Raw genomic sequence first — 25,995 nt, forward strand, 5'->3', positions numbered from 1 at the left:
CAAGCATATGCAAGGATACAAGTAGGTTACAGAGTCATGTGCTGCTTAACCATGGTGACATGGTTTTGTGTCTTCGCCTAAATCTCATGTCAAATTGGTTTCCCAGTGTTGGAGGGGTCTGGTAAGAGTTAACTGGATCATGGGGACAGAGTCGCCCCTTGCTGTTCTTGTGATAGTGAGTTCGTTCTCACAAGATCTGGTTGTTTAAAAGTGTGTAGCTCCTCCCCCTGCTCTCTCTTCCTCCTTCTCTGGCTATGGAAGACATGCCTGCTTCCCCTTCGCCTTCCACCATGGTTACGAGTTTCCTGAGGCCTCCCAGCCAGGCTTCCTGTTCAGTGTAAGGAACTGTAAGTCAATTAAACCTCTTTTCTTCATAAATTACCCAGTCTCAGGTAGTTCTTTATAGCAATGTGAAAACAGACTAATACACGTGGTGATAGAAATGCAACGGAAATATTACCTTAGGTGATTTTAATGTGATGTGAACATCATAGAGTGTACTCACACAAACCTGGATGTTATAGTCTATGACACACCTAGGCTGTATGGTATGGCTCATTGTTCCTAGGCTACAAGCCTGTACAGCATGTAACTATACTGGATACTGTAGGCAACTATAATACAATGGTAAGTATGTGTGTATCTAAACACATCTAAACACAGAAACATATAATACAGTACAGTAAAAATAAGGTATAATCTTATGGGACCGCCATTCTATATTTGGTCCCATTCTGTATTTGCTGACTGAAATGTAGTTATACACTGCATGACTATCCTATACCATTTTATATAAGGAATTTCAGCATCTGCAGGGTACTGAAACCAATCCCCCTTGGATACTGAGGAATGACTAGGAAGCATCTAGAACTAGTTGTTCTAAGAGTTAGCAGGTGAACTGCTGGTTCAAGATATATTGCCTCTGAACAAGTGTTCATTAGCCCTTTCATTTACTACTGAAAATCCACTAAGGGAATATATCAATATAAATTGCTCCTGACACTTCCGAAAAACTTTTGATGACTCAAAGGTGGTTGGGTTGGACAATACCTCCAATACCAACATATAAATATCCTCGACAAACTGTGCCTGTTAATTTTTAAGTAAGTTTTAAATAACAAAACAATAAATAACAGAGATGCTTCATATAGGCCAGGCATTGTGATAAATGCTTTATAATAGTCATCTCAGCTAATCTTCCCAAAAGTCTTAAGAGTAAGCTCTCTAGCCCTATTTTATACATGAGAAATTGAATCTGAGTTTATCCAGGGCCACACAGCTGATAAGTGGTGGGACTGAAGCAGAATCCAGGCAGTTCAGCATGATGGCCAGGTACTAACCCCTCTTGACTGCCTGTTTTATACCAGGACAGTGTACTGAACCGGGTAGGCCTCAGCTAACTTTTAAGACAACCTTTTCATGTAAAATAAGAGGCAGGTATTTTTACGTGGTAGTTTACACTTTATCATGAAAAATAAAGAATATATTTAAATCACCAAAGTTGGAGAAGATTAGATAATATATACTCACACAGTATGCTAAAGCAAACTTCTATGGCAGATAGGCTCTTACTGGGCATGCCTATTTGTTAAACCCTCTATTTACGTGGATCAATTTAATTGATTTTCATATCTGCCTCTTGAGGTAGTTCTTCTCCCTAGTTTTTATTAGGGGAGGAAACTGAGACTCAGGGCTAAAGAAACTTGCCAAGATTAGACAGCTATTAAATGACAGAGCCAATATTTAGAGCCAGCCCTCACTGACATCAACTTCTACAATCTTTATACAAACTACCTCATGTTGTTCCACTCTAGCTAAGACAAAACTGCACACTCTTGTTTTTCTGTTCCTTTAACAAATATGAATTTCCATGTAATCAGACTCAACTATGAAAACAACTGGCTAAATGGTTAGAACATCTCATCACACGTGATCAGGTGAACAGACTGTCATATAAGCTACATCAATTTCTGCTAAAGCCAGGGGACCAAGCAACTAGTCACAAATAAATAGACCTATGTGCCAAAGCTTCACTTGACAGGCCTTCATGGTTTCCACACAGGTTTCTGCAGAGAAAGCAGCAGCATCCAGAACAACCTAGAATTTGGAATTCAGATGATGAAAGCTTCATTTCTCATACCATTCGAGATTACCGGAAAATTCTAGTTTCTTTAGTGTAAGATTACTGTCTTTAGCTCTCTTTTAAACAAATACAAGTATCTGAAGTGAGTTAATTTATGAATTTTTCTATAGCTCCATAAATTTTTTTTTTTTGAGATGGAGTCTCCCCCTGTCACCCAGGCTAGAGTGCAGTGGTGCGATCTCAGCTCACTGCAACCTCCGCCTTCTGGGTTCAAGCGATTCTCCTGCCTCAGCCTACTGAGTAGCTGGGACTACAGATACCTGCCACCATCCCCAGCTAATTTTTGTATTTTCAGTAGAGACGGGGTTTCACCATATTGGCCAGGCTGGTCTTGAACTCCTAAACTTGTTATCTGCCCACCCTAGCCTCCCAAAGTGCTGGGATTACAGGCATTAACCACTGTGCCCAGCTGCTCCCTAAATTTATATGTAACTCCTTGGCTCAGAAATTTGAAAATAGGTTTTCTCAGTATAGTCCAAATTAAAATGTATTTTACAATAATATCTAATGAAACATTAGACCTTAATCCTTATTACAAAGTTCTTCTCACTTAATAGTGTCATAAAGTAAAATTAGTATCAACTAAATTCTGCACTAAAAATGTAGAGAATACCCATGTTGTGCATCCAATTTAATCACTAAAAAAGGAAGTAAAATTTTATTGTGATATTCCTTCTTTACATCTCATCTTCCAAACTGAATTTCTCTGAAAAAAAAAATAAGCTAGATGGAAATATAAAATGTTTTAAAGATTTCCAGGTGTTGGGCATGGTGGCTCATGCCTGTAGTTCTAGCACTTGAGGAGACCAAGGCATGAAAAATCACTTAAGTCCAGGGGTTTGAGACCAGCTGGGCAACATAACAAGACCCCCAACTCTACAAAAAAATTTAAAATTTAGCTGGGCATGGAAGTAGTACATGCCTATAGTCCCAGCTACCTAGGAGGCTGAGGCAGGAGGATCGTTTGAGCCCAGGAGTTCAAGGCTACATGAACCACAATCTCACAACTACCTCCAGCCTGGGTGACAGAGTGAGACCCTATCTCTAAAATAATAATAATAATAATATAATAATAAGAAGCAGCACAGGATAAAAGTCACAATACATACCCATATTGTAAAAAACATTTTAATAGTTCAAAATAAATATTAAAGTATGGTAAGCTGATTCCTTTCCTCAACCCACCTTGCTGTCAAGGTTCTTCATGGTTAAGAGATCAAGTGTCTTCAGAGAGTGGCCTGTCGGTGAAATGAAGTAGAGGCAAACATGGATGCGAGAATCATGGTAGGTAAAGAGAGAACGCTTAATCTTCAGTTCTTCTTGGAGATAGGCCTCAAACTGAGCATCTATGTAGTCAACTATTGGTTGGTAGCTGAAAAATTATTAAAATGTTTAACACATTATTTGTATTACCTTAAGATATTTGTGCAATTCAGAAGTCTGAGGTCTGTATTTTCACTAGTTCATAAACAGTATCTATAAACAGGTAACTTTAGTGAAAAAAATGTACAGAACATGCACAAAAGCTATACAAACGCTTTTCAACTTACAATGGGGCTATATCCTGATAAATCCATCACACAAGTTGAAAATATTAGCTGAAACGCATTTAATACCCCTAATAAACCTATCAAAAAGTTGAAAAATCATAGGTCAAACTATCCTAAATTCAGTATCATTTGTACTTCCGAAACCATCAGGGTAATCTGTGCTTGAAATGGTATTGGATTTACACTGTTTCATTCTTATAGTCATTCACATGCTAGGTCATTTTCTGACAAAGCTTCTCACACTTGCCAGACTGTTCAAAGAGACTAGCAACAGTCTAATTTGTAATCAAACTGTTACTTGACTTATTATTTAACTAATTGAGAAAAGGCATAGGTATCAATAACTCAAAAGATATTTAAGTCAAAGTCCATGATTCCTTGCCTCTTAGATTTGTAAGGCACAAAAAGCGTTAAGTAAAGAAGAAAGGCATTCATCAGCTGAAAGTAGCTAACTAGCAATGCTGGCATAGTTTTACTTTCATTCAATTATAAACAAAGGAAAAGCCAATTACATCCTCTGCTCAGATAACTCCTCTCTGGAATGCAGTCTTCCTTCTGACTGTCTCAGATTGTTCAGCCTTCAAAGACGCAAATCAAATCATGGTGCATGTGCCAAGCAGTGTGCTAATGCTGTTCTAAGAATAGTCTGTGAGCATTCCACTCAGTTCTGATATGCCAAACCACTGACTTTGCAACTTATTTTTCTACTCTTAACTATTCTCATTAAACAAATCTAGGTTTCTAAGTGAAAATAACAGTAAACAGTTCCCATGTCAAATTCCCTGGAAACCTTTGTAGCTCTATAATGAACCAGTACTGTGAGCAGCTGAGGTACTTAATAAATGTGTATAGAATTCTTCTATAAAGTTGCCTGACCTTCTAGTCCTTTAGGATCATCACTTCTTTTAAAATTATAGAATACACTTGTTCTCCCTATGCAAATGGTAAGCAATGTGAGAATCAAGACAGGATCTTATACATCTGTGTTTTTCACGAGAACTAACACAGGCCAGGCTCAGTGGCTCACAACTATAATCCCAGTGCTTTGGGAGACCAAGGCAGGAGGATCACTTGAGACCAGGAGTTCGAGAACAGCCTGGGCAACAACAAAGTGAGACCCCCATCTCTACAAAAAAATTTTTAAAAATCAGCCAGACATAGTAAGTGCCTATAGTCTTATCTACTTGGGAGGCTGAGGAAGGAAGATCCCCTAAGCCTAGACATTCAAGGCTACAGTGAACTGTGATTGCGCCACTGCACTCCAGCCTAGATGACAAAGCAAGATTCTGTTTAAAATAATTTTTTTTTTTAAATATACAGACAAGGTCTGGCTGTGTTGCCCAGGCTGGTCTCGAACTCCTGGCTTCAAGCAATCCTCCTGCCTTGGCCTCCCAAAGCGCTGGGATAACAGGCGTGAGGTACCACACCTGGCCTCAAAAAAGATTTTTTTTTTAATAATAAGTAAAAGAACTAGCATAAAACCTTGAACTTTATAAGAATTCAATTCACCATTAGAGTGATTATTATATCAACAGTAAGTGATCCTTTGGAAAGTGGTCTAAATGTAACCCAATAGGATTTACTTCCCAAAACAATAAAATGGGGAAAATTAATCTATTAAGCATATATTTCACATAAAAATTCCAAAGCAGCTTTTATTAATGACTTAAAATAGGTAAGAGGACCTATTATATGACCTAAATAACTATAAATGCACCTCTATCTGAACGTTTTGTCTGTTGCTATTTAAAAATGAAAACCAGCTGGGCGCGGTAGCTCACGCCTGTAATCCCAGCACTTTGGGAGGCCGAGGCGGGTGGATCACAAGGTCAAGAGATCGAGACCATCCTTGTCAACATGGTGAAACCCTGTCTCTACTAAAAATACAAAAAATTAGCTGGGCATGGTGGCGTGTGCCTGTAGTCCCGGTTACTCGGTAGGCTGAGGCAGGAGAATTGCCTGAACCCAGGAGGCGGAGGTTGTGGTGAGCCGAGATCGCGCCATTGCACTCCAGCCTGGGTAACAACAGCGAAACTCCATCTCAAAAAAAAAAGAATGAAAACCATAAAGATTTTCTGCTAAATAAATAATATGCCATTAGAAATTCTTCCATAGTATTCTGGACAAAAATATAAAAAAAATGAATCAGAGAGATTAAGAGACATGGAAGATATAATGAGAAGATCTAACATATATTTCATCAAAGTTTTCAAAGAATAAGAAAAAAAAAAGGGAGCACAGGCAATATTTACGTAAGAATTGTCTGAGACTTTTTAGAAAGAACTGATGGACACTATTCAGAATCAAGAACTCAAACATATCAGAAGCACAGTAAATTAGAAATAATAACAACCCACATACAGCATAGCAAAACTGGAGAACAATAAAAACAAAGATCTTAAAAGCACTGGAGGGAAAAAAGGAGACTACCCTTAAGGGAGACCTATTAATAGCAAAGACAGAAGCCAGGAGAGGGTGGAATGGTATTTCCAATGGAAGAAAGAAAATAACTGGCAACTCAGAATTGTATAACCAACTAAAGTTTCAAGTATGTGAGCAAAACAGAAATTTTTGGTTGACAGGTGGTAATAAATATATACTGGCCATATAATAATACTTTGTGTAGTTAAAAAATAGAGAACTCAGCCAGGCATGGTGACTCACACCTATAATCCCAGCACTTTGAGAGGTCGAGACAGATGCATCACCCAAGATCAGGAGTTCAAGACCAGCCTGGCCAACATGGTGAAACCTCGTCTCTACAAAAATACAAAAATTAGCCAGGCATGATGGCAAGTGCCTGTAATCCCGGCTACTCAGGAGGCTGAGGCAGGAGAATCGCCTGAACCCATGAGGCAGAGGTTGCAGTGGGCCAAGATCATGCCATTGCACTCTAGCCTGGGCAACAGAGTAAGATTCCGCCACAAAAAAAAAAAAAAAAAATCCATGGTGGTTCATGCCTGCAATCCCAGCACTTTGGGAGGCCAAGGCAATCAGATTGCTTGAGGCCAGGAGTTCAAAACCAGCCTGGTCAACATGGCACAAAGACACAGAAAGGTTAAAAGGACTGACGCCGGGCATGGTGATTCACACCTGTAATCCCAGCACTTTGGGAGCCCAAGGTGGGTGAATCACCTGAGGTGGGGAGTTCAAGACCAGCCTGACCAACATGAAGAAACCCCGTTTCTACTAAAAATACAAAATTAGCCAGGCATGGTGGTGCATGCCTGTAATCCCAGCTACACAAGAGGCTGAGGTAGGAGAATCGCTTGAACTTAGGAGGTGGAGGTTGCAGTGAGCCAAGAATGTGCCATTGTACTCAACCCTGGGCAACAAGAGCAAAACTCTGTCTCAAAAAACAAAACACATAAAGAAATTAAGTAAGTAAAGGGATTGAAAAACTACACCAAACATACATAAGAAAGCTATAGACAACACAGACATGGAGGCATTACAAGAGAAAAAAGGTCACTACATAATAATAAAAGTGTCAATGCTTCAGGATGAAATAAAAATGGAGATTAGAAATTTACTGAAATTGCCGGCCGGGCATGGTGGCTTATGCCTGTAATCCTAGTACTTTGAGAGGCTGAGGTGGGCGGATCACCTGAGGTCAGGAGTGTGAGGCCAGCCTGGCCAACATGGCAAAACCCCGTCTCTACTGAAAATACAAAAATAAGCTGGGCGTGCTAGTGGACACCTATAATTCCAGCTATTCAGGAGGCTGAGGCAGGATAATCACTTGAACTCAGGAGGCGGAGGTTACAGTGAGGTGAGATCTTGCCACTGCACTCTAGCCTGGGTGACAAAGTGAGACTCCATCTCAAAAAAAACAAAAAAGAAATTTACTGAAATTGAAAATACTACGTATCAAACTTGCAGGATGTAGCCTAAGCCATTCTTACATGGTAGTTTATAATACTAAATGCATAAGGCTGGAAATCAATGAGAAATTGGAGCAAAACTCCAAAAAGTATAGACATAAGAGCAAAAAGTAATTAAACAGGAAAAATGAAATGCATAAAACTGAAAGGATCAATACAGCCAAAATTTGGTATTTGAAAAGATCAAATAAATTGACAACACTTTGTCAAGACTAATCAAGCAGAAAAAGAAAAGGAGTGCAAACAACTATTATCAGGAAAGACGGTGTGATTACATATGATGTAGACAATAAAAAAGTATTAGGAGTTTGTTAAAATATTTTTAAGCCAATAATTTGAAAATTTAGATGAAACGGACATATTTCTAGAAAATTATAACTTATCAAAACTGTCTCAAAACAAAATAAAACAAACTCTGAATTGTCGTATAACCATTTTTTAAAATTATTTAACTCAAAATCTTCTTAGAAAGAAAACCCAAGGCTCTAATTTTTTAATTGGTTAGTTCCATCAAACATTCCAGGAAAAATAATTCTGATCTTATAATTCTAGGCCCTGATTTTTTTTTTTTTTTTTTTTTTGAGATGGAGTTTTCCCCTTGTTGCCTAGGCCGAAGTGCAATCTCAGCTCATTGCAACCTCTGCCTCTTGAGTCTTCAAGTGATTCTCCTGCCTCAACTGAGTATCTGGGATTACGGGTGCCTGCCACGACACCCAGCTAATCTTTGTATTTTAGTAGAGATGGGTGTTTCACCATGTTGGTCAGGCTGGCCTTGAACTCCTGATCTCAGGTGATCCACCCACCTCAGCCTCCCAAAGTGCTGGGATTACAGGCATGAGCCACCACGCCTAGCCAGGCCCTAATTTTTATTGGTTAGTTCTACCAAACATTCTAGGGAAAAGTAACTCTAATCTTATGCAAATTTTTCCAGAAAACAGATAATGAAAACTCCCTAAACTCCTTTTAGAAGGCTAACACTACCTTGATTTAAAAAAAATAAATGAAAAAGAGTATAAGACAAGAATACAGGCTAAAAACCTCACTGATGAACACAGATGCAGAAAAGAAAAACAAAAAGAAAAAATATAGCCTAATATTAAAAGAACACTATACTATGATCTCAGAATGGTATAAAATAATCAGTTACTATAGTTTGACTTACTAAAGATTAAATGAAAGAAATCACAATTTCTCTATAAAATGCAAACCAAAAAAATCTGGTGAAAGTATATATCTATTAATGATTTCTTAAAGAATTTTACTACCAATATAAAGGAGCTTCTTTATTTTATCTTAAAAAACAAAGAAAAAAAACCCAAAACCAACCAAAGAAACAAATAAAAAAGCCACAACGAAGCAAGCATGGTACATGATTTAAAAACAATAAAGCCTTCCCTTTGGGATTAGGATGAAGGGAGGGTACCCACTACCATCACTAACTATCCAACAAAATATTGCAGGTCCTACCCAGTATAGTCCAGAATTAACAATGAAAGAAAGAAAAATAAAGTCTGTCTCCATTCCTGATGGAGGAACTGAGAACAGATTTACCTTCTCACCTTAAGTAACTAGAAACCTGAACAAAATAAATGAAATAAAAAGGTTTTAAAACACTGGGAAGGTATAAAACTGTGACCACTGAGAAGAGAAATAAATGAGGGGAACCCTACCATGCCCCAGCTTTCTGACTGGAGACAAGCATCCTGGGCACAGCATAAAGTGAGCACAGAGTCCGGCCATTCACTGAGTTGAGGAAACTCAGACAGGAGTTCAAGGAGGCAAAGGCAACATCTGTGGGTCGGAACAGAAGAGAGCTGCACAGGCAGGAAGCACTGCACATCTGGAGAGAGCTGCCAAATCCCTTGCTAAGCACTGGTATATACATGCAGGACAGCAAAATACCCATGACCATGGCCATTTCCTATATTAGAGCCATGCTAGTGGTTACAACAACATGCTATATGCTTCTCAAAATTCATTTTGAATGTACATTTAAAATCAGTAAAGTTAGGCCAGGAGCAGTGGCTCATGCCTGTAACCCCAGCACGTTGGGAGGCCGAGGTGTGTGGATCACTTGAGGTCAGGAGTTTGAGACCACCCTGACCAACATGGTGAAGCCCCGTCTCTATCAAAAATATAAAAATTAGCAGGGTGTCATGGTGGGCACCTATAATCCCAGCTGTTCGAGAGACTGGGGCATGAGAATCACCTAAATCCAGGAGGTGAAGGTTGCATTGAGTCGAGATTGTGCAACTGCACTCCAGCCTGGGCAATAGAGTGAGACCCTGTCTCGCAGTAAAGTTTATTCTATGTAAACTATACATTAATAAAGCTTATTTAAAAAGAACTGAAGAAATGGGACTGAACACAAGGGAATGGCTAATGTGCATTCCAACTGATCTGTACTATTTGGTATTTTCACAGAAATGTATTTGTGTATTATTTGGGTAATTAATAGAACACAAACAATACAACAAATAAGAGAATGAGAAAAAAACAAGTTATAAAATGAGCAAAAGCTGAAAGTATTCCCCTGGAGAACTGAAACAAGATAAAAATGCCCATACTCACCACTCCTATTTCACACAGCACTTGAAGTCCTGGCCAGAGAAATCAGGCAATAGACAGAAATAAAAGGCATCCAAATAGGAAAAGAAAAAGTCCAATTATCTCTTTGCAGACAATATAATTTCGTACCTAGAAAACTCTAAAAGACTCCGCCAAATGCCTCCTGAACTGATAAACAACTTCAGTGAAAGTTTCAAGATACAAAATCAATGTACAAAAATCAGTAGCATTTCTGTACATCAATAATGGTCAAGCTGAGAGCCAAATCAAGAATACAATGCCATGTACAACAGACACTCTCTCTCTCTCTCTCTCTCTCTCTCTCTCTCTCTCCCTCTCTCACTCATACAAAAACCTAGGAATACATCTAGCCAAGAAGGTGAAAGATATCTGCAAGGAGAACTACAAAACAGTGCTGAAAGAAATCACAGATGACACCAACAAACTGAAAAACATTCCATGCTCATGGAATCAATATAGTTGAAAGGATCAATATAGTTAAAATGGCCATACTGCCCAAAGCAATCTACAGACAACGCTATTGCTGTTTTTTGTTTTGTTTTTGAGACAGGTATTACTCTGTCACCCAGGCTGGAAGGGCAGTGGCATGATCACGGCTCACGGCAGCTTCAACTTCCCAGGCTCAAGTGATAGTCCCGCTTCAGCCTCCCAAGTAGCTTGCAGTATAGGTGAGCATCAACATGTCTGGCTAATTTTTTACATTTTTTTTGTAAAGATGGGGTCCCACTATGTTGCCCAGGCTAGTCCCACACTCCTAAGCAAGCAATCCTCCTACCTTGACCTTCCAAAGTACTAGGATTACAGGTGTAAACCACCACAACTGACCTCAATGCTATTTCTATCAAACTACCAATGTCATTTTTCACTGAATTAGAAAAACCTATTCTAAAATTCATATCGACACAAAAAAGAGCCTGAATAGCCAAAGCAATCCTAAGCAAAAGAACAAAGTCTGAGGAATCACATTACCCTAACTTCAAACTATACTACAGGGCTACCATAACCAAAACAGCATGGTTGTGGTATAAAAACAGGCATGCAAGCCAATGGAATAGAACAGAGAACCCAGAAATAAAGCTGCACACCTCTAGCCATCTGATCTTCAACAAAGCTGACAAAAATAAGCAATGGGGAAAGGACTCCCTATTCAATAAATGGTGCTAGGATAACTGGCTAGCCATATGCAGAAGAATAAAACTGGACCACTGCCTTTTACCATAAACAAAAATTAAGATAGATTAAAGACTTAAATGTAAGACGTCAAACAATAAGAATCCTGGGAAGAAAACCTAGGAAACATCATGCTGGACATTGACCTTGGAATAGAATTTATGATTAAGTCCTCAAAGGCAATCACAACAACAACAAAAAATGTCGAGCTGGACCTAATTAAACTAAAGAGCGTCTACGTAGCAAAACAAGCCATCAACAGAGTAAACAGACAACCTACAGAATGGGAGGAAATTTTTACAAAAGGTCTGGTATCTAGAATCTGTAAGAAACTAACAATTAAACAAGGAAAAAACAAATAACCCCATTAAAAAGTGACCAAAAGACATGGACATACAAGCAGCCAACAAAATGAAAAAATGTTCAACATAATTAATCACTAGAGAAATGCAAATCAAAACCACAATGAGATACCATTTTATAACAGTCAGAATGGCTATTACTAAAAAGTCGAAAAACAACAGACACTGGCGAGGCTGTAGAGAAAAGGAAACGCTTGTACCCCGTTGCTGGGAATGCAAATTAATTCAGCCACTGTGGAAAGCAGTTTGAAGATTTCTCAAAGAACTTAAAATAGAACTACCATTCAACCCAGCTATTCCAACTTGGTATATATCCAAAAGAAAATACATTGTTCTACCAAAAAGACACATGTACTCATATGTTCATCATAGCACTATTCACAATACCAAAGACATGGAATCAACCTAGCTGCCCATCATCGTGGACTAGATAAAGAAAATGTGGTACATACATACCAGGGAATACTACACAGCCATAAAAAAGAACAAAATCAGCTGGGCACGGTGGCTTATGCCTGTAATCCCAGCACTTCAGAAGGTTGAGGCAAGCAGATCACGAGGTCGGGAGTTCAAGAGCAGCCTGGCCCGCCGGGCACAGTAGCGCATGCCTGTAGTCCCAGCTACTTGGAAGGCTGAGGCTGGAGGATTGCTTGAGTCCAGGAGTTCTGGGTTGTAGTGCACTATGCCAATCAGGTGTCCGCACTAAGTCGGGCATCAATATGGTAACCTCCCGGGAGCAGGAGGCCATCAGGTTGCCTAAGGAGGGGTGAACCAGCCCAGGTCGGAAATGGAACAGGTCAAAACTCCCATGCTGATCAGTAGTGGGATTGCGCCTGTGAATCGGCACTGCACTTCAGCGTGGGCAACATAGCGAGACCCCGTCTTTTTAGAAAAAAGTAAATATTAAAATTAAAAAAAAAAAAAAAAAAAAAGAGCAGCCTGGCCAACATGGTGAAACTCCATCCCTACTAAAAATACAAAAATTAGCTGGGTGTGGTGGTATGCACCTATAATCCCAGCTACTCAGGAGGCTGAGGCAGGAGAATCACTTGAACCCAGGAGGCAGAGGTTGCAGTGAGCCAAAACTGCGCCACTGCACTCCAGCCTGGGTGACGGAGCTAGACTCCACCTCGAGAAGAAAAAAGGAACAAAATCATGTCTTTTGCAGCAACATGGATGAAGCTGGAGGCCATTATCCTAAACATATTTACGCAAGAACAAAACATTGGGTACACATAGATATAAAGACGGCAACAACAGACAATGGGGACTACTAGAGTAGGAAGCGAGAAGCAGGGTAAAGGCCGAAAAGCTAACTATTGGTACCATGGTCAATACCTGGGTAATCGGATCACTTGTACCTCAAACCTCAGCATCACACAATACACCCATGTAACAAGCCTGCAAATGTACCCCAAATCTAAAACAAAAGTTGAAATTATTTTTAAGAAATAAAAAAGTACTTACAAAAATGAAAATACATTTCAAAAAGGAAAATGAACAAAAAGTTATTGCTTTACCAATCCTTTCCCCCCTTTCATAGTTTAAATTTGATATAGAATCTCTACTCAATCTTAGGAGAAATATTAACAAGAAATAGAGACATAAGGTAAAATGTAAATTAAAATTTCACTATCAAAACTTTTCTGCAATGATTAATAATGTAACTGGCAATTTTGATTAGAATTTTACAAAAAATTTGCGCATCACGCATTTGGCCATTATATACATATATTTGCTCTTATGTGTCTTGTATTTTTTTTCTTCAAGGGGCTAAGCCCTCCCTGAAAATTAGTATAATTAATATACACTGAATTTGCATGTCAGGAAATAATTAAAGCTCCTTTTGCTGAAACACGCATTTTAATAATGTGATTCAAATTATTCTAAATAAATTAGACAGATGGATAGAAAAATGTCAATGTGCTAATAAGAACAAAATGTTGCTGAATTATTTTATTTTTTAAAATTAATGTGTGGAAGGAAAAGTATAGACTACCATAGAAGAAAATCAAATCATAGTTCATGGGGCTATAAGGCAAATGTCTTGAAGTAAGAAAAACTTGTTTTATTACAGGAAGAAAACACATACCTCTCTTCTTTATTTATTTGGTCACCAAATCCCACTGTATTCACAATGGTCAATTTCAATCGAACATTACTTTCCTGGAGTTCATATGTCTGAGCTTTAAGTTTAACATTTGGGCAAAAATGTGAGGATTCATGGTCTTCAAAATTAGTATTAAACAATGTGTCAATCAGTGTTGATTTTCCAATTCCAGTTTCCCCTGAAACAAACAAAGGTACCTCTTTATGGCAGCATGAATGATTGAGAAGAAATACAACTGTAAACACCTAGAGTGGTTTCAAAGACACCAAATATTTCAAAGGCCAGGGTATGCATGAAAGAAATACATGCTAATGCTGTTCCCTCTAGTTATTGGCAGAGCATAGAGCAAGTGTCTAAGCTACTCAGAACTCTGACAACAACACTGAAATGTTTACAGAACAAGCCAAAAGTTTAAAGATAAGAAAAACAAAATTAACAGAATCTAAACAACTGAGGAGAACACCTGGGATTATGATTTCAGATTAATAACATAAGCATTGTTCTGCTCATGGCAAGAATGAAGTGGGCACAAGGAATATGAAGGAACAACTTAGAGGAAGTATAGATGGCACATACCCACGCAGAGAATATTAAAGCAGAAACCTTGCTGAATGGATCTGTTCACCAGCTGATCAGGCAAACTCTCAAAACCAACATGGCCAGACATAGTCAAGGAACGAATGTTTTCTCTTTTCTGAAGGAAAAATAAAAACAAAAACAGCAGTAATAATAATTTTTTAAAAACTTTGACTTAAATAGGATGTAGGCACACTTGAAAGGATAAATATATCAAAGGAATGAAAAATTTTATAATCATTATACCTTACCTAAGATACAAGTGACTAAGAAAATTTTCAGGAAAAGAAACCTGTGTCCAGATCCTCAAAACACACATTTCTTATCCCCTTCATACAATGAGAGTCTAGCACTACATGTAACATTAAAACATTTTATTTCCAAAGTAGGAAAACATCCAACTATAGCATACTCACACAAAATGGAAAGTTAAGGTCCATTTGTTTATGATAAATTTTCGATAACTTAGAAAATTCTTACATTAAAATGTCAAGTGGAAAAAAAAGTACAAAACAAAAGTACAGACACAGGTTCAGCTCCCAGTAATGGGAGAGTAACTTAGGTCAAATTTACCCACCTACTGATGACAATTACAAGCAACCCTTTAAAGTCACTCAAGTGTAACCAAGGCAGATAGACACTGGACAAAATAAGACTTGAGGGAAGGAAACTTACCAGGTGAGATGAGTTTATCTAGCTTTTCCTAGAACTCAGGAGGGAAGTTATAGTCTTAATGGGTTAAGTTGTCAGTTGGAAACTGGGACAGGCAGATTGGCTGGAAATTGAGGGAGAGAATTCCAGAAAGAAGGGAGTCCAAAATCTATAAACGCATTCCCCTCAAATGCATGGCTGATGGCAAAACTGCACACATATAGAGGGAATACAAAGATCTCAGAAAGGGGAAAATGGGAATTGGGCGGAGCTAAGCAGAGTTATCAAGTGCCATCTTGGGGGGATGGACAGAGCTTAAATTTTAAGTCTGTAAGTTAAAGGGTCTCCTGTAAACACCCTAGGCCTTCTACTGAAACCCTAGATGGGCCACATTTTAGGAGTAAGGTCCATAACCCAGCAATCAGAAAGGCTCCCAGTACTGAAAGCACAGGTGAAGCAGACCTGCCTTAACAAAGCCTGTAACAAGGCTCAACATGAATGATCAATGTGATCAGTCAGCAATTTAATTGCCTGTTAGAACAAAGCTAAACACTCTGCAGAAGAAAACAGAATCTGGCATCTCTACAGTATTTACTGTACAATTAAAATTTATGACAGAAAAATGTGATACATAGTCAAGAAAAAAAGTCAGCAGAAAGAGATCCACAATGAACCAGATGTTTAATTAGCGGGTAAGAACTTTAAATAATGCTAACAAATACGCTAAATAATCTACAGGAAAAAGATGGATATAATGGGTGGCATGATGGGGAATTACAGAAAGATTTAGAGCTCACAAAAACAAAAAGCAGCAAACAAAATTTCTAGCATGTAAAAAGGCAACATCTGAAGTAAAAAAATGTATTTAGTATTAACAGCAGATCAAATAATGAAAGAAAGATTTGTTCAATAGCTATTATCCAAGCTAAAAATCTCACAGAGAGAGAAAAGATAAAACTATGACAGAGCCTTAAAAACTTGTAGGAGAGTATTAAATGATCTAACATACCAGTAATTGGAACACCAGAAGAAAAGTTAGAGAAACAGGAGACAAGGTGAAAGTGCAGGGTAGGGAGGAGGGGGAAAAAAATCTAAGTAATAGTGACTGAAAAGTTTCTAATTTTCTAAACTTGAACTCAGAGATACAAGAATTTCAGCAAACTACAAATAGGAAATACTCAAAGGAACCCACATCTAGGGACACCACAACAAACTGCTTAAAAACAAAGCTAATGAAAACTTTAGGCCACACACGGTGGCTCATGCCTGTAATCCCAGCATTTTGGGAGGCCAAAGTGGGCAAGATCACTTGAGGTCAGGAGTTTGAGACCAGCCTGGCCAACATGGCAAAACCACGTCCCTACTAAAAATACAAGAATTAGGCCAGGCGAGGCGGCTCGCCCCCGTAATACCAGCATTTGGGAGGCCAAGGCAGGTGGATCATGAGGTCAGGAGTTCAAGACAAGCCTGGCCAAGATGGTGAAATCCCGTCTCTACTAAAAATACAAAAATTAGCCAGGTGTGGTGGGGTGTGCATGTAATGCCAGCTACTTGGGAGGCCAAGACACAGAATTGCTCGAACCCGGGAAGCAGAGGTTGCAGTGAGCCGAGATCACGCCACTGCACTCCAGCCTCGGTGACAGAGTGACACTCTGTCTCAAAAAAAAAAAAAAATTAGCTGGGTGTGGTAGCACTTATAATCCCAGCTACTCAGGAGGCTGAGGTGGGAGGACCACTTAAACTCAGGAGGTGGACCTTGTAGTGAGCCGAGATTGAACCACTGCACTCCAGCCTGGGCAATAAAACAACAAGAGAACTTTAGCACACCCAGGAGTGGGAAAGACACTTTACACACAAGTAAAACAAATAGAACGTGACTACAGATTTTGCTTAAGAGACAATGCAAACCATAAGGCAAAACAATGACACCTATAAAATGCCAAAAGAAAAAAAAGACAACCTAGAATTCTATAGCCAATGAAAACATCCTTCAAAAATGAAGGCAAAATGAAGACATCTTCAGACAAACAAAATCTGAGAAAATCCACTGCCAGTTGGTGTACAGTATAAGAAATGTTAAAAGTTCTTCAAGAGAAAGGAAAATGACAACAGATCTACAAAATGGAATGAAGATCATCAGAAAGGTAAATATGTAGGTAAAGGTGAAAGAGTTTTAACTTCTTGAAAATATAAATGTTTAAAGCAATAACAAAAACAATGTATTACAGGTTACATGCACAAGTAAAATGTATAAGAAACACAAAATACAGGAGGGGGACCGGAGGAATAAAATATATATATATATAACTTTTTTTTTTTTTTTTTGAGACTGAGTTCCACTCTGTCACCCAGGCTAGAATGAAGTGGTATGATCTTGGCTCACTGCAACCTCTGCCCCACAGGCTGAAGGGATACTCCTGCCTCACTATCTTGAGTAGCTGGGATAATAGGCACCCACCACCACACATGGCTAATTTTTATAAATGTTTAGTAGAGACAGGGTTTCACCATGTTGGCTAAGCTCGTCTCAAACTCCTAACCTCAGGAGATCCACCCACCTCAGCTTCATAAAGTGCTAGGATTACAGAGGTGAGCGACCACGCCAGGCTAAAGTGTTATATTATTGAAGGTTGGGTGTGAAAAGTTAAAGCCTAGTTCAATTACTATAAAAAAAAAATTAAAACCAAAGAGGTATAGCTAATCAGCCAAAAGCAGAAATGAAATGGAGTTATAAAAATTCTCTATTAATCCAAAAGGAAGTAGGAAAGGAAAAAATGAAAGGACAATGGCACATACAGAAAATTAGTTATCAGGGCCAGGTGCAGTGGCTCACGCCTATAATCCCAGCACTTTGGGAGGACGAGATGGGCAGATCACAAGGTCAGGAAATCAAGACCATCCTGGCTAATACGGTGAAACTCTGTCTGTACTAAAAATACAAAAAATTAGCTGGTGTGGTGGTGAGCACCTGTAAACCCAGCTACTTCAGAGGATGAGGCAGGAGAATCGCTTGATTCCCAGGAGGCAGAGGGTACAGTGAGCTGAGATCGTGCCATTGCACTCCAGCCTGGTGATAGACCAAGACTCCATCTCAAACAAACAAACAAACAAACAAAACCGAATAAAAGGAAATTAGTTATCAAGAAAATGTAAATTAAAACTAAAAGATAACACTGAATGAAGAACAACTGGAATGCTGATAAATTTGCTAGTCTGAATGCAAAATGGTACAGTTGCTTTGGAAAGCAGTTTCTTATGAAATTAAACACATATTACTACACAGCCAAAAAAACCCCCCTTGGGAGGTATCCAAAATGATAAAAACATATATCCACACAAGAACTTATACATCAATGTTCACAGCAGTTTTATTCCCAATGATCAAAAACTGGAACCATCCCAAATATCAAACAAGTGGTGAACAGACACACAAATTGTAGTATACTAAACTACTGATACATGTTACAACATGGATGACTAGCTAGGTATCCCAATAGTGATTTATTTACTGGGATTTGAGTTTTTAAAAATATGTATTATGTGCATTTTTTACATAATCATATATTCTTACATATATATAAATGCAGATGCAAAAAAAGAGTAATGACAGACTATTGAGAGTGGTTACCAGTTAGCAGTGGACTTACAGGTTGGGGTGAGAGGGAATTGCTTTTTACTGTATATAGTGGGCAGAATTCTGAGGCGGCCCCTAACACTGATGCCCCTGGTACACATGAACTTTGTCCCACTTATTTCAATCAAATGCTAACCTAGGTGTCGCTGAGAAGAGATTTTACAGATGTGATTAAGGTCCAAACCAGTCAACCTTAGAAATGCAAACTATCCTGGGTGGGCCTGACCCCACAATGAGGTAAATCCTTTTTTTTTTTTGAGAGAGTTTTTGCTCTGTTGCCCAGACTGGAGTGCAATGTGTGGTCTTGACTCACTCAACCTCCACCTCCTGTGTTCAAGCGATTCTTCTGCCTCAGCCTCTCAAGTAGCTGAGATTACAGGCACACACCACCATGCCCAACTAATTTTTGTATTTTTAGTAGAGACAAGGTTTCACCATGTTGGCCAGGCTAGTCTCAAACTCTTGACCTCAGGTGATCCACTCGCTTTGGCCTCCCAAACAGCTAGGATTACAGGTGTGGGCCACCACGCCCAGCCATGAGGTAAATCCGTAACAGGGCCTAGGCACTTCCCTGTCAAAGACCTGAAGCATGAAGGGAACTACCCCTGCCAGTTCTCCCTTGCTGGCTTTCAGAACGGAGTGGTTTCTAGGAGCTGACAACCCCCAGCCAGCAGGGAACTGAAGTCTGCCAACAACTGGAAAGAGTATGGAAGGAAAGCCTCCAGATAAGAATCCAGCAGCTGACTCCTTGAGCATGAAATCCAGAGCAGAGACGGCAGATGGGCCATGCCCGAACTTCGACCTACAGAATTGCGAGCTAACAAGCAGATGCTGTTTTAAGCAGCTAAATTTGTGACGAATTGTCATGAAGCAACAGAAAACTAGTATACTATATTCTCTTTTGTGCCATTTGAATTCTTTTTAGTCATGTAGGCATGTTATCTTCTTTTTTTTTTTTTTTAAAGATCGTGAAGAAGCACTAGGCATCCTCCTCATGCAAGTATTCAAGATGATAAGAATTTCATAACTTGTTAAAGCTGTTATCTGATAGGCATATGCTTATCACATAAAAGTTGAACTAAATGGCCTCTAGGATCCCTTATAGTTCTACAATGACAGGATTTTAATGTAACTGGAAAAAAGAAGGATCTCAAAAATGAGTGTGTGTTCCCCATGATGTAACACAGAAGAGGGGCCAGGGAAAAAGAAACTAAGCAATAGCCACTGGATGGACTTGTCACTGAAGATTACTAGTGACTCCGACAGTAGTCTCTGGAGGATTAAACACAATTCAAAAAGTCTATGAGGAAGATGGAATAGACTGTTAGTATCAGTGAGAGAAAAACATTAAAAGAAGGGTAGTTTGTCAAATTAAAATTTATCAACATCATTGATATAACGAGAAAGGGGGAAAAACAAGAAGAGAGACTACAGTTATTGGAGCACAGAACTAAAGGAAATTATTTAATCTTATTGAATTACTGGCCAGGCATGGTGGCTCACCCCTGTAATCCCAGTGCTTTGGGAGGCTGAGGCAGGTGGATCACTTGAGGTCAGAAGTTCAAGATCAGCCTGTCCAACATGAGCAAGACCCAGTCTCTGATAACAATACAAAAGTTAGCCGAGTGTGGTGGCACATGCCTATGATCATGGCTATTCAGGAGGCTGAGGCACGAGAATTGCTTGAACTGGGAGGTAGAGGTTGGATGAGCCGAGACTGCACGACTGCACTCCAGCCTGGGCAACAGAAGGAGACTCTGTCTCAAAAAAAAACAAACAAACAACTTAATGAATTACCCATGTTTGTCTTTGTAATTTCCTTTCTAATTAAAGTTTAAAACTCATCTCTTTCACCAAATTACATTTACTTCCTCTTTTTAAACACAAATTTCAGTATAAATTACCAAAGTCATCCCTGTAGGCCCTTATAAGCATCAGGTCTAATCTTGCATCAGGGAGGCTTCTGACAGGACCACCCAAGGGCTCCCTAAACTCTGCCATTCACAGAAGTTCTATGCACCCACCACATTCTGCGGAGTGCTCAAACAACAAATCACGGCCAGGCATCCTAGCACTTTGGGAGGCCAAAGCAGACAGATCACTTGAGGCCAGGAGTTCCAGACCAGCCTAGCCAACATGGAGAAACCCTGCCTCTACTAAAAATACAAAAATTAGTCAGGTGTGGTGATGCACGCCTAGAATCCCAACTACTTGGGAGGCTGAGGCATGAGAATTGCTTAAACCTGGGGGGCATAGGTTGCAGTAAGCTAAGATCACACCATTACATTCCAGCCTGGGCAACATAGCAACACTCTGTCTAAAAAACACAAAAACAAACAACAAATGAAAAAAGAAACAAGGCCAGGCACAGTGACTCACGCCTGTAAACCTTGCACTTTGGTAGGCTGAGGTGGGCAGATCACTGGAGGTCAGGAGTTTAAAACAAGCCTGGCCAACATGGTAAAACCCCATCTCTACAAAAAATCAAAAAAAAAAAAAAGAAAAAAACCAATTAGCCGGGCATGGTGGTAGGCACCTGTAATACCAGCTACTCAGGAGGCAGGAGAATCGCTTGAACCTGGGAGACGGAGGTTGCAGTGAGCCAACATCACGCTGCTGTGCTCTGGCCTGGGCAACAGAGCAAGACTCTGTCTCAAAAAAAAAAAAAAAAAAAAAAACAGAAAAGAAACAAAAATATTTCCTTAATGTCAGATTACGGATACTCACTTATTCAATCAATCATTGACTTTTCACTTGAATCAACAGAAAAATTAATTCACGTTCACAATAAGTACAAACAGAAGTCTTTATCACAAGAATCTATGAACACTCCAAACAGTTATTTTAAAATCATAGAAGCATTTAGAGTACAATGTGGTATCTATTTAAAGACATACTCACTCTCTGTTCATCATCAGATCCTTGTGAAGACACACAAGTTGTTTTCGTTGCCATGTGAGACTGAAAGAGCTGAAAAGGAATACAAAGGCTTAAAAGGAAACAGAAACATTACCCGAAAAAAGCATTATTTAAATAATATATTTACATGAATAAGGTGTTATAATATTGTTGTTATCACCAAGTTTTGACTTGTAGTCTACACTATTGAATTGCGTTTGAAATTGTGGCTTTCTTAATGGATAGGTATCTACATAAGTAACATACAATATTCAACACATGCAGTAATATACTTACACACAAAAAAATTGTAAGAAATTAGTAAACTACCATTTACAAGTAGGGAGACAAAGAACTTTATTTTTACTTAAGTTGCTTTACAGGATTAAAAACGGAAAATAAGCTATTTCATTTTTAAAGACACTCTAAGAGCCAAGAAGTCCCTCAAAATTAGGTATGTTCCACTGCAGCGTGGCAGGGGAAATATAAATGTCAAGAATGCTACAATTGCAGAGTGGTGGGGAAAGCAAAGATTTTATAATTTGAACAAGTACCTTAGTCACCAATTAAAATAAAAATAATCATTTATAGAACTCATTACATGTCCATATCACTATGCTAGCTCGTTAGTTCATTTTCTTATATAATCCTTACAATACATCTGAGCTATACATATTATCATTCTCATAGCCTAGATGAAAGAATTCGGATTCTCAAAGGTTGAGTAATTTACCCAAAATCATACAAGCCAGCAGGATTTAGACACAGGTCTGATTTGACTGCCAAGCTGGTGTTCCTTCTACTGCCTCAAATTATAAACCAAATGGATATTCACTGTTCACAACAGTACAGAATGAGGAAAGAGAGGTACAAGAGAAACTGTATTAATTTCAAGGCACTGCTATCCTACTTCTGAATATAGCACAAGATACTAAGGAAATGTGACATTTTTTAAAAAGTACTACTACTATGAATGCAGTAAGAAAAATTGCAAATGGTGTCAATGAGAATACACTCTTGATTCCCTAGTCAGCTCCCTTGATTCCCTAGTAGCTCAGCTCTCTTTCCGAGAGGCATCAGACCCTTAGGCATCCTTCCAGAGAGAGACCATGCATGTCTAAGCAGGCATCCTTTGTTTATATAAATGGTAGCTGTCTACTGCTCTGTGCTGTTTTTCTTTTTCGCTGAATCTCTCCTGGAGACTGTTTCGAAGTATTATTTAGAGCTACCTCATTCTTTCTACAGCATAGTGTTCTCCTCTGTATACCGTAATGTGGTATATACGGATGCTCTTCTTTGAGACTGTCCTATCATCTGTAATTACAATGAACCATGCTGCAACAAATGGCACTGCAATAAAAGACAGAACTTGGGTGCTCCCACCACCTTGCCCTGATTGTGTGTGGGCACACGCACACACACACACACACACACAGACACAGACACAGACACACAGTGAATGAATCCCACACAGATAAAACAGTATACATTGTGACTGCATTTTATATATGCTAACAATAATCTTCTGCTGGTACACTTTGATAAAATAGGCTGACCTTGTGACTGAACACTCCACATAATAGTGTTTTCTTTTTTCTTTTTCTTTTTTTGAGACAGAATCTCGCTGTCACCCAGGCTGGAGTGCAGTTGTGCAATCTCAGCCACTGTAACCTCTGCCTCTTGGGTTCAAGCAATCCTTCTGCCTCAGCCTCCCAAGCAGCTGGGATTACGGGCATGCACCACCATGCCTAGCTTATTTTTGTAGTTTTAGTAGAGATGGGGTTTCACCATGTTAGCCAGGTTGGTCTCAAACTCCTGACCTCAAGTGATTCTCCCAGCTCGGCCTCCAAAGTATTGGGATTACAGGCATGAGCCACCGTGCTCAGCCAACATGTTTTCAAATCCTAAATTTTGCCAACACAAAATGATGTTTGTCAGTTGGAAAATACTCCTATTTAAAAGCACACAAAAGCTCAGTGAGGGATATCATGGTCCTGGCTGTATTTTCACAACCTGAAAAGTGAGAAGTATGAATGATACAAAGCATATCAGAGACTAGCCTGATTTTAATTCCCGGCCTCAGGTTTTAGCTTTTAACTACACATATACTTCACTTAGAAAAGCCCCTGTCTCAGTCACCATGTGGTGCAAAAGCAGTATCAGGTCCCTCTACTCTGCAGGACAGAAACAAAGTGAAAGCCCCTGGAAACAAATAGTCGTGGTTATAGAAATTTGAAGAGAGATCACTGAATGCAAGAGTGAAAGAAGAAAATAACTTTGAGCCAGGTGCCGTGGCTCACGCCTGTAATCCCAGCACTTTGGGAGACTGAGGCGGGCGGATCACGAGGTCAGGAGTTCAAGACCAGCATGGCTAATATGGTGAACCCATCTTTCCTAAAATACAAAAATTAGCCTGGCAAGGTGACGGATGCCTGTAATCCCAACTATGCTGGAGGCTGAGGCAGAAGAATTGCTTGAACCTGGGAGGTGAAGGTTGCAGTGAGCTGAGATCACACCACTGAACTCCTGCCTGGGAGACAGAGCAAGACTCCATCTCAAAAAAAAAAAAATGACTTTGAACTGAGTCAGGAAAGAGGTACATATCTAGATGAGACATTTAAGGTAGGGAGAAAAAAAATCCCTAAGCACCAGAAGACAGAATTTCACACCTGGAGAAAGTAAACAGTAAGTCTAAGAATTTGATGGAGGCCAGGCACAGTGGCTCAGGCCTGTAATCCCAACACTTTGGGAGACTGAGGCACGCAGATCACGAGGTCAGGAGTTCAAGACCAGCCTGGCCAATATGGTAAAACCCATTCTCTACTAAAAATACAAAAATTAGCCAGTTGTGGTAGCATGCGCATATAGTCCCGGCTATTTGGGAGACTAAGGCAAAAGAATCGCTTGAACCTGGGAGCCATAGGTGACAGTGAGCTGAGATCTCGTCACTACATTCCAGCTTGGGCAACAGAGTAAGACTCTGTCTTTAAAAAAAAAAATTGATGGAAGAAAAGCATTCACTGATCTCAGCTGCAAAGTTATAAATGATGTTAAAAGGAACAGATTCGGGACAATACCTTAGTGACAGATTGAGTAAACCAGAAATGTCCATTTAGAGTCTGACTTTCTGGTAAAGGTTAAGAAGTGTCACTGAAAATGTCTGGCTAGGGGCCCTCTTCAGAGCCCTGCATTATATATGCTGAGTAGGAAGGTAGAACATTCCATACTTGTCATTAATTCTGGAGCTAACATACTACCTGATCGCCTCTGAGCATCTGTGTCTACTACAAGTAATGCACCACACATATAATTCACTGAGGCTGTATTATTTTGACTTGCCAAGTACAGAACTTTAAGGAAAATTAAACTTTTATTTTATTTTAGAGACAAGGTCTCCTATTGCTTAAGCTGGAGTGTGGTGGTGCAATCACAGCTCACTACAGCCTCCACCTCCTGGGCTCAGGTGATCCTCCCACCTCAGTCTCCCAAATAGCTGGGACTACAGGCATGCACCAACACACCTGGCTCAAAATCAAACTTAAAAAATGACTGGCAAGAAAGTTTTTAGTTTTTAATATAATGATGGCAATGATGAGTTCTGGTGAAATGCTGCTTAGTGTTGATAAGTAAAATTTGCTTAGAAAAATATTAGAGGATTTATACTCATTTGCCATTAAACTTCAATAAAATATAGGTTAAACTTCTGTCATTAATATAAGTTCATATCAAATATCTGCTTTTGTTTATTTATTTACTGTGTTTCTGAACATCTGACAAAAAGCCTAGTTAAAATATCAGTGAGTAAATATTTTTATCAGGAAGTTTAAATGAATCACATAGAAGTAATATAAATCATTGTTTCAAATATTTTCCACTACTACTCGGCCAGTTAAATTTCCGAAACAAGTTTAACACTGGAAAAGGCTTTTATTTTTTTCAATTTAATTATTTATTTTTGAAATAGATTCCGGCTGCGTCAGCCAAGCTGGAATGCAGTGCCACGATCTTGGCTCACTGCCAAGATCCTCCACCTCTCAGACTCAAGCTATCCTCCCGCCTCAGCCTCCTCAGTAGCTGGGACCACAGGCACATGCCAGCAGGCCTGGTTAAATTGTTTTTTTTTTTTTATTCTTGAGACATAGTTTCGCTCTTGTTGCCCAGGCTGGAGTGCAATGGCACAATTTTGGCTCATCACAACCTCCACCTCCTGGGTTCAAGCAATTCTCCTGCCTTAGCCTCCCAAGGAGCTGAGATTATAGGCATGTGCCACCACGCCCAGCTAATTTTCTACTTTTAGTAGAAATGGGGTTTCTCCACGTTGGTCAGGCTGGTCTCAAACTCCTGACCTCAGGTGATCTGTGTGCCTTGGCCTCCCAAAGTGCTGGGATTACAGGCATGAGCTACTCTGCCCAGCCACGCCTGACTCAT

General features: G+C 39.4%; 1 protein-coding gene across 2 annotated transcripts in view; it reads right to left on the bottom strand.

Moving 5' to 3' along the window:
• The window catches only part of SEPTIN10 (septin 10), a 75,705-nt gene that overhangs the window by 27,148 nt on the left and 22,562 nt on the right, over window positions 1-25,995 (bottom strand). For both annotated transcript variants that reach the window (XM_032263008.1, XM_032263007.1), the window contains exons 2-5: window positions 21,571-21,639; window positions 14,385-14,502; window positions 13,791-13,986; window positions 3,329-3,515 (exon numbers count right to left, since the gene is read on the bottom strand). In XM_032263008.1, coding sequence (XP_032118899.1) covers window positions 3,329-3,515; window positions 13,791-13,986; window positions 14,385-14,502; window positions 21,571-21,639 — 570 coding nt within the window. The remainder of the gene's footprint in view (window positions 1-3,328; window positions 3,516-13,790; window positions 13,987-14,384; window positions 14,503-21,570; window positions 21,640-25,995) is intronic.

This window comes from Sapajus apella, unplaced genomic scaffold (genome assembly GCF_009761245.1).
Source record: "Sapajus apella isolate SASKATOON/1434 unplaced genomic scaffold, GSC_monkey_1.0 scaffold134, whole genome shotgun sequence".
NCBI lineage: Eukaryota > Metazoa > Chordata > Mammalia > Primates > Cebidae > Sapajus > Sapajus apella.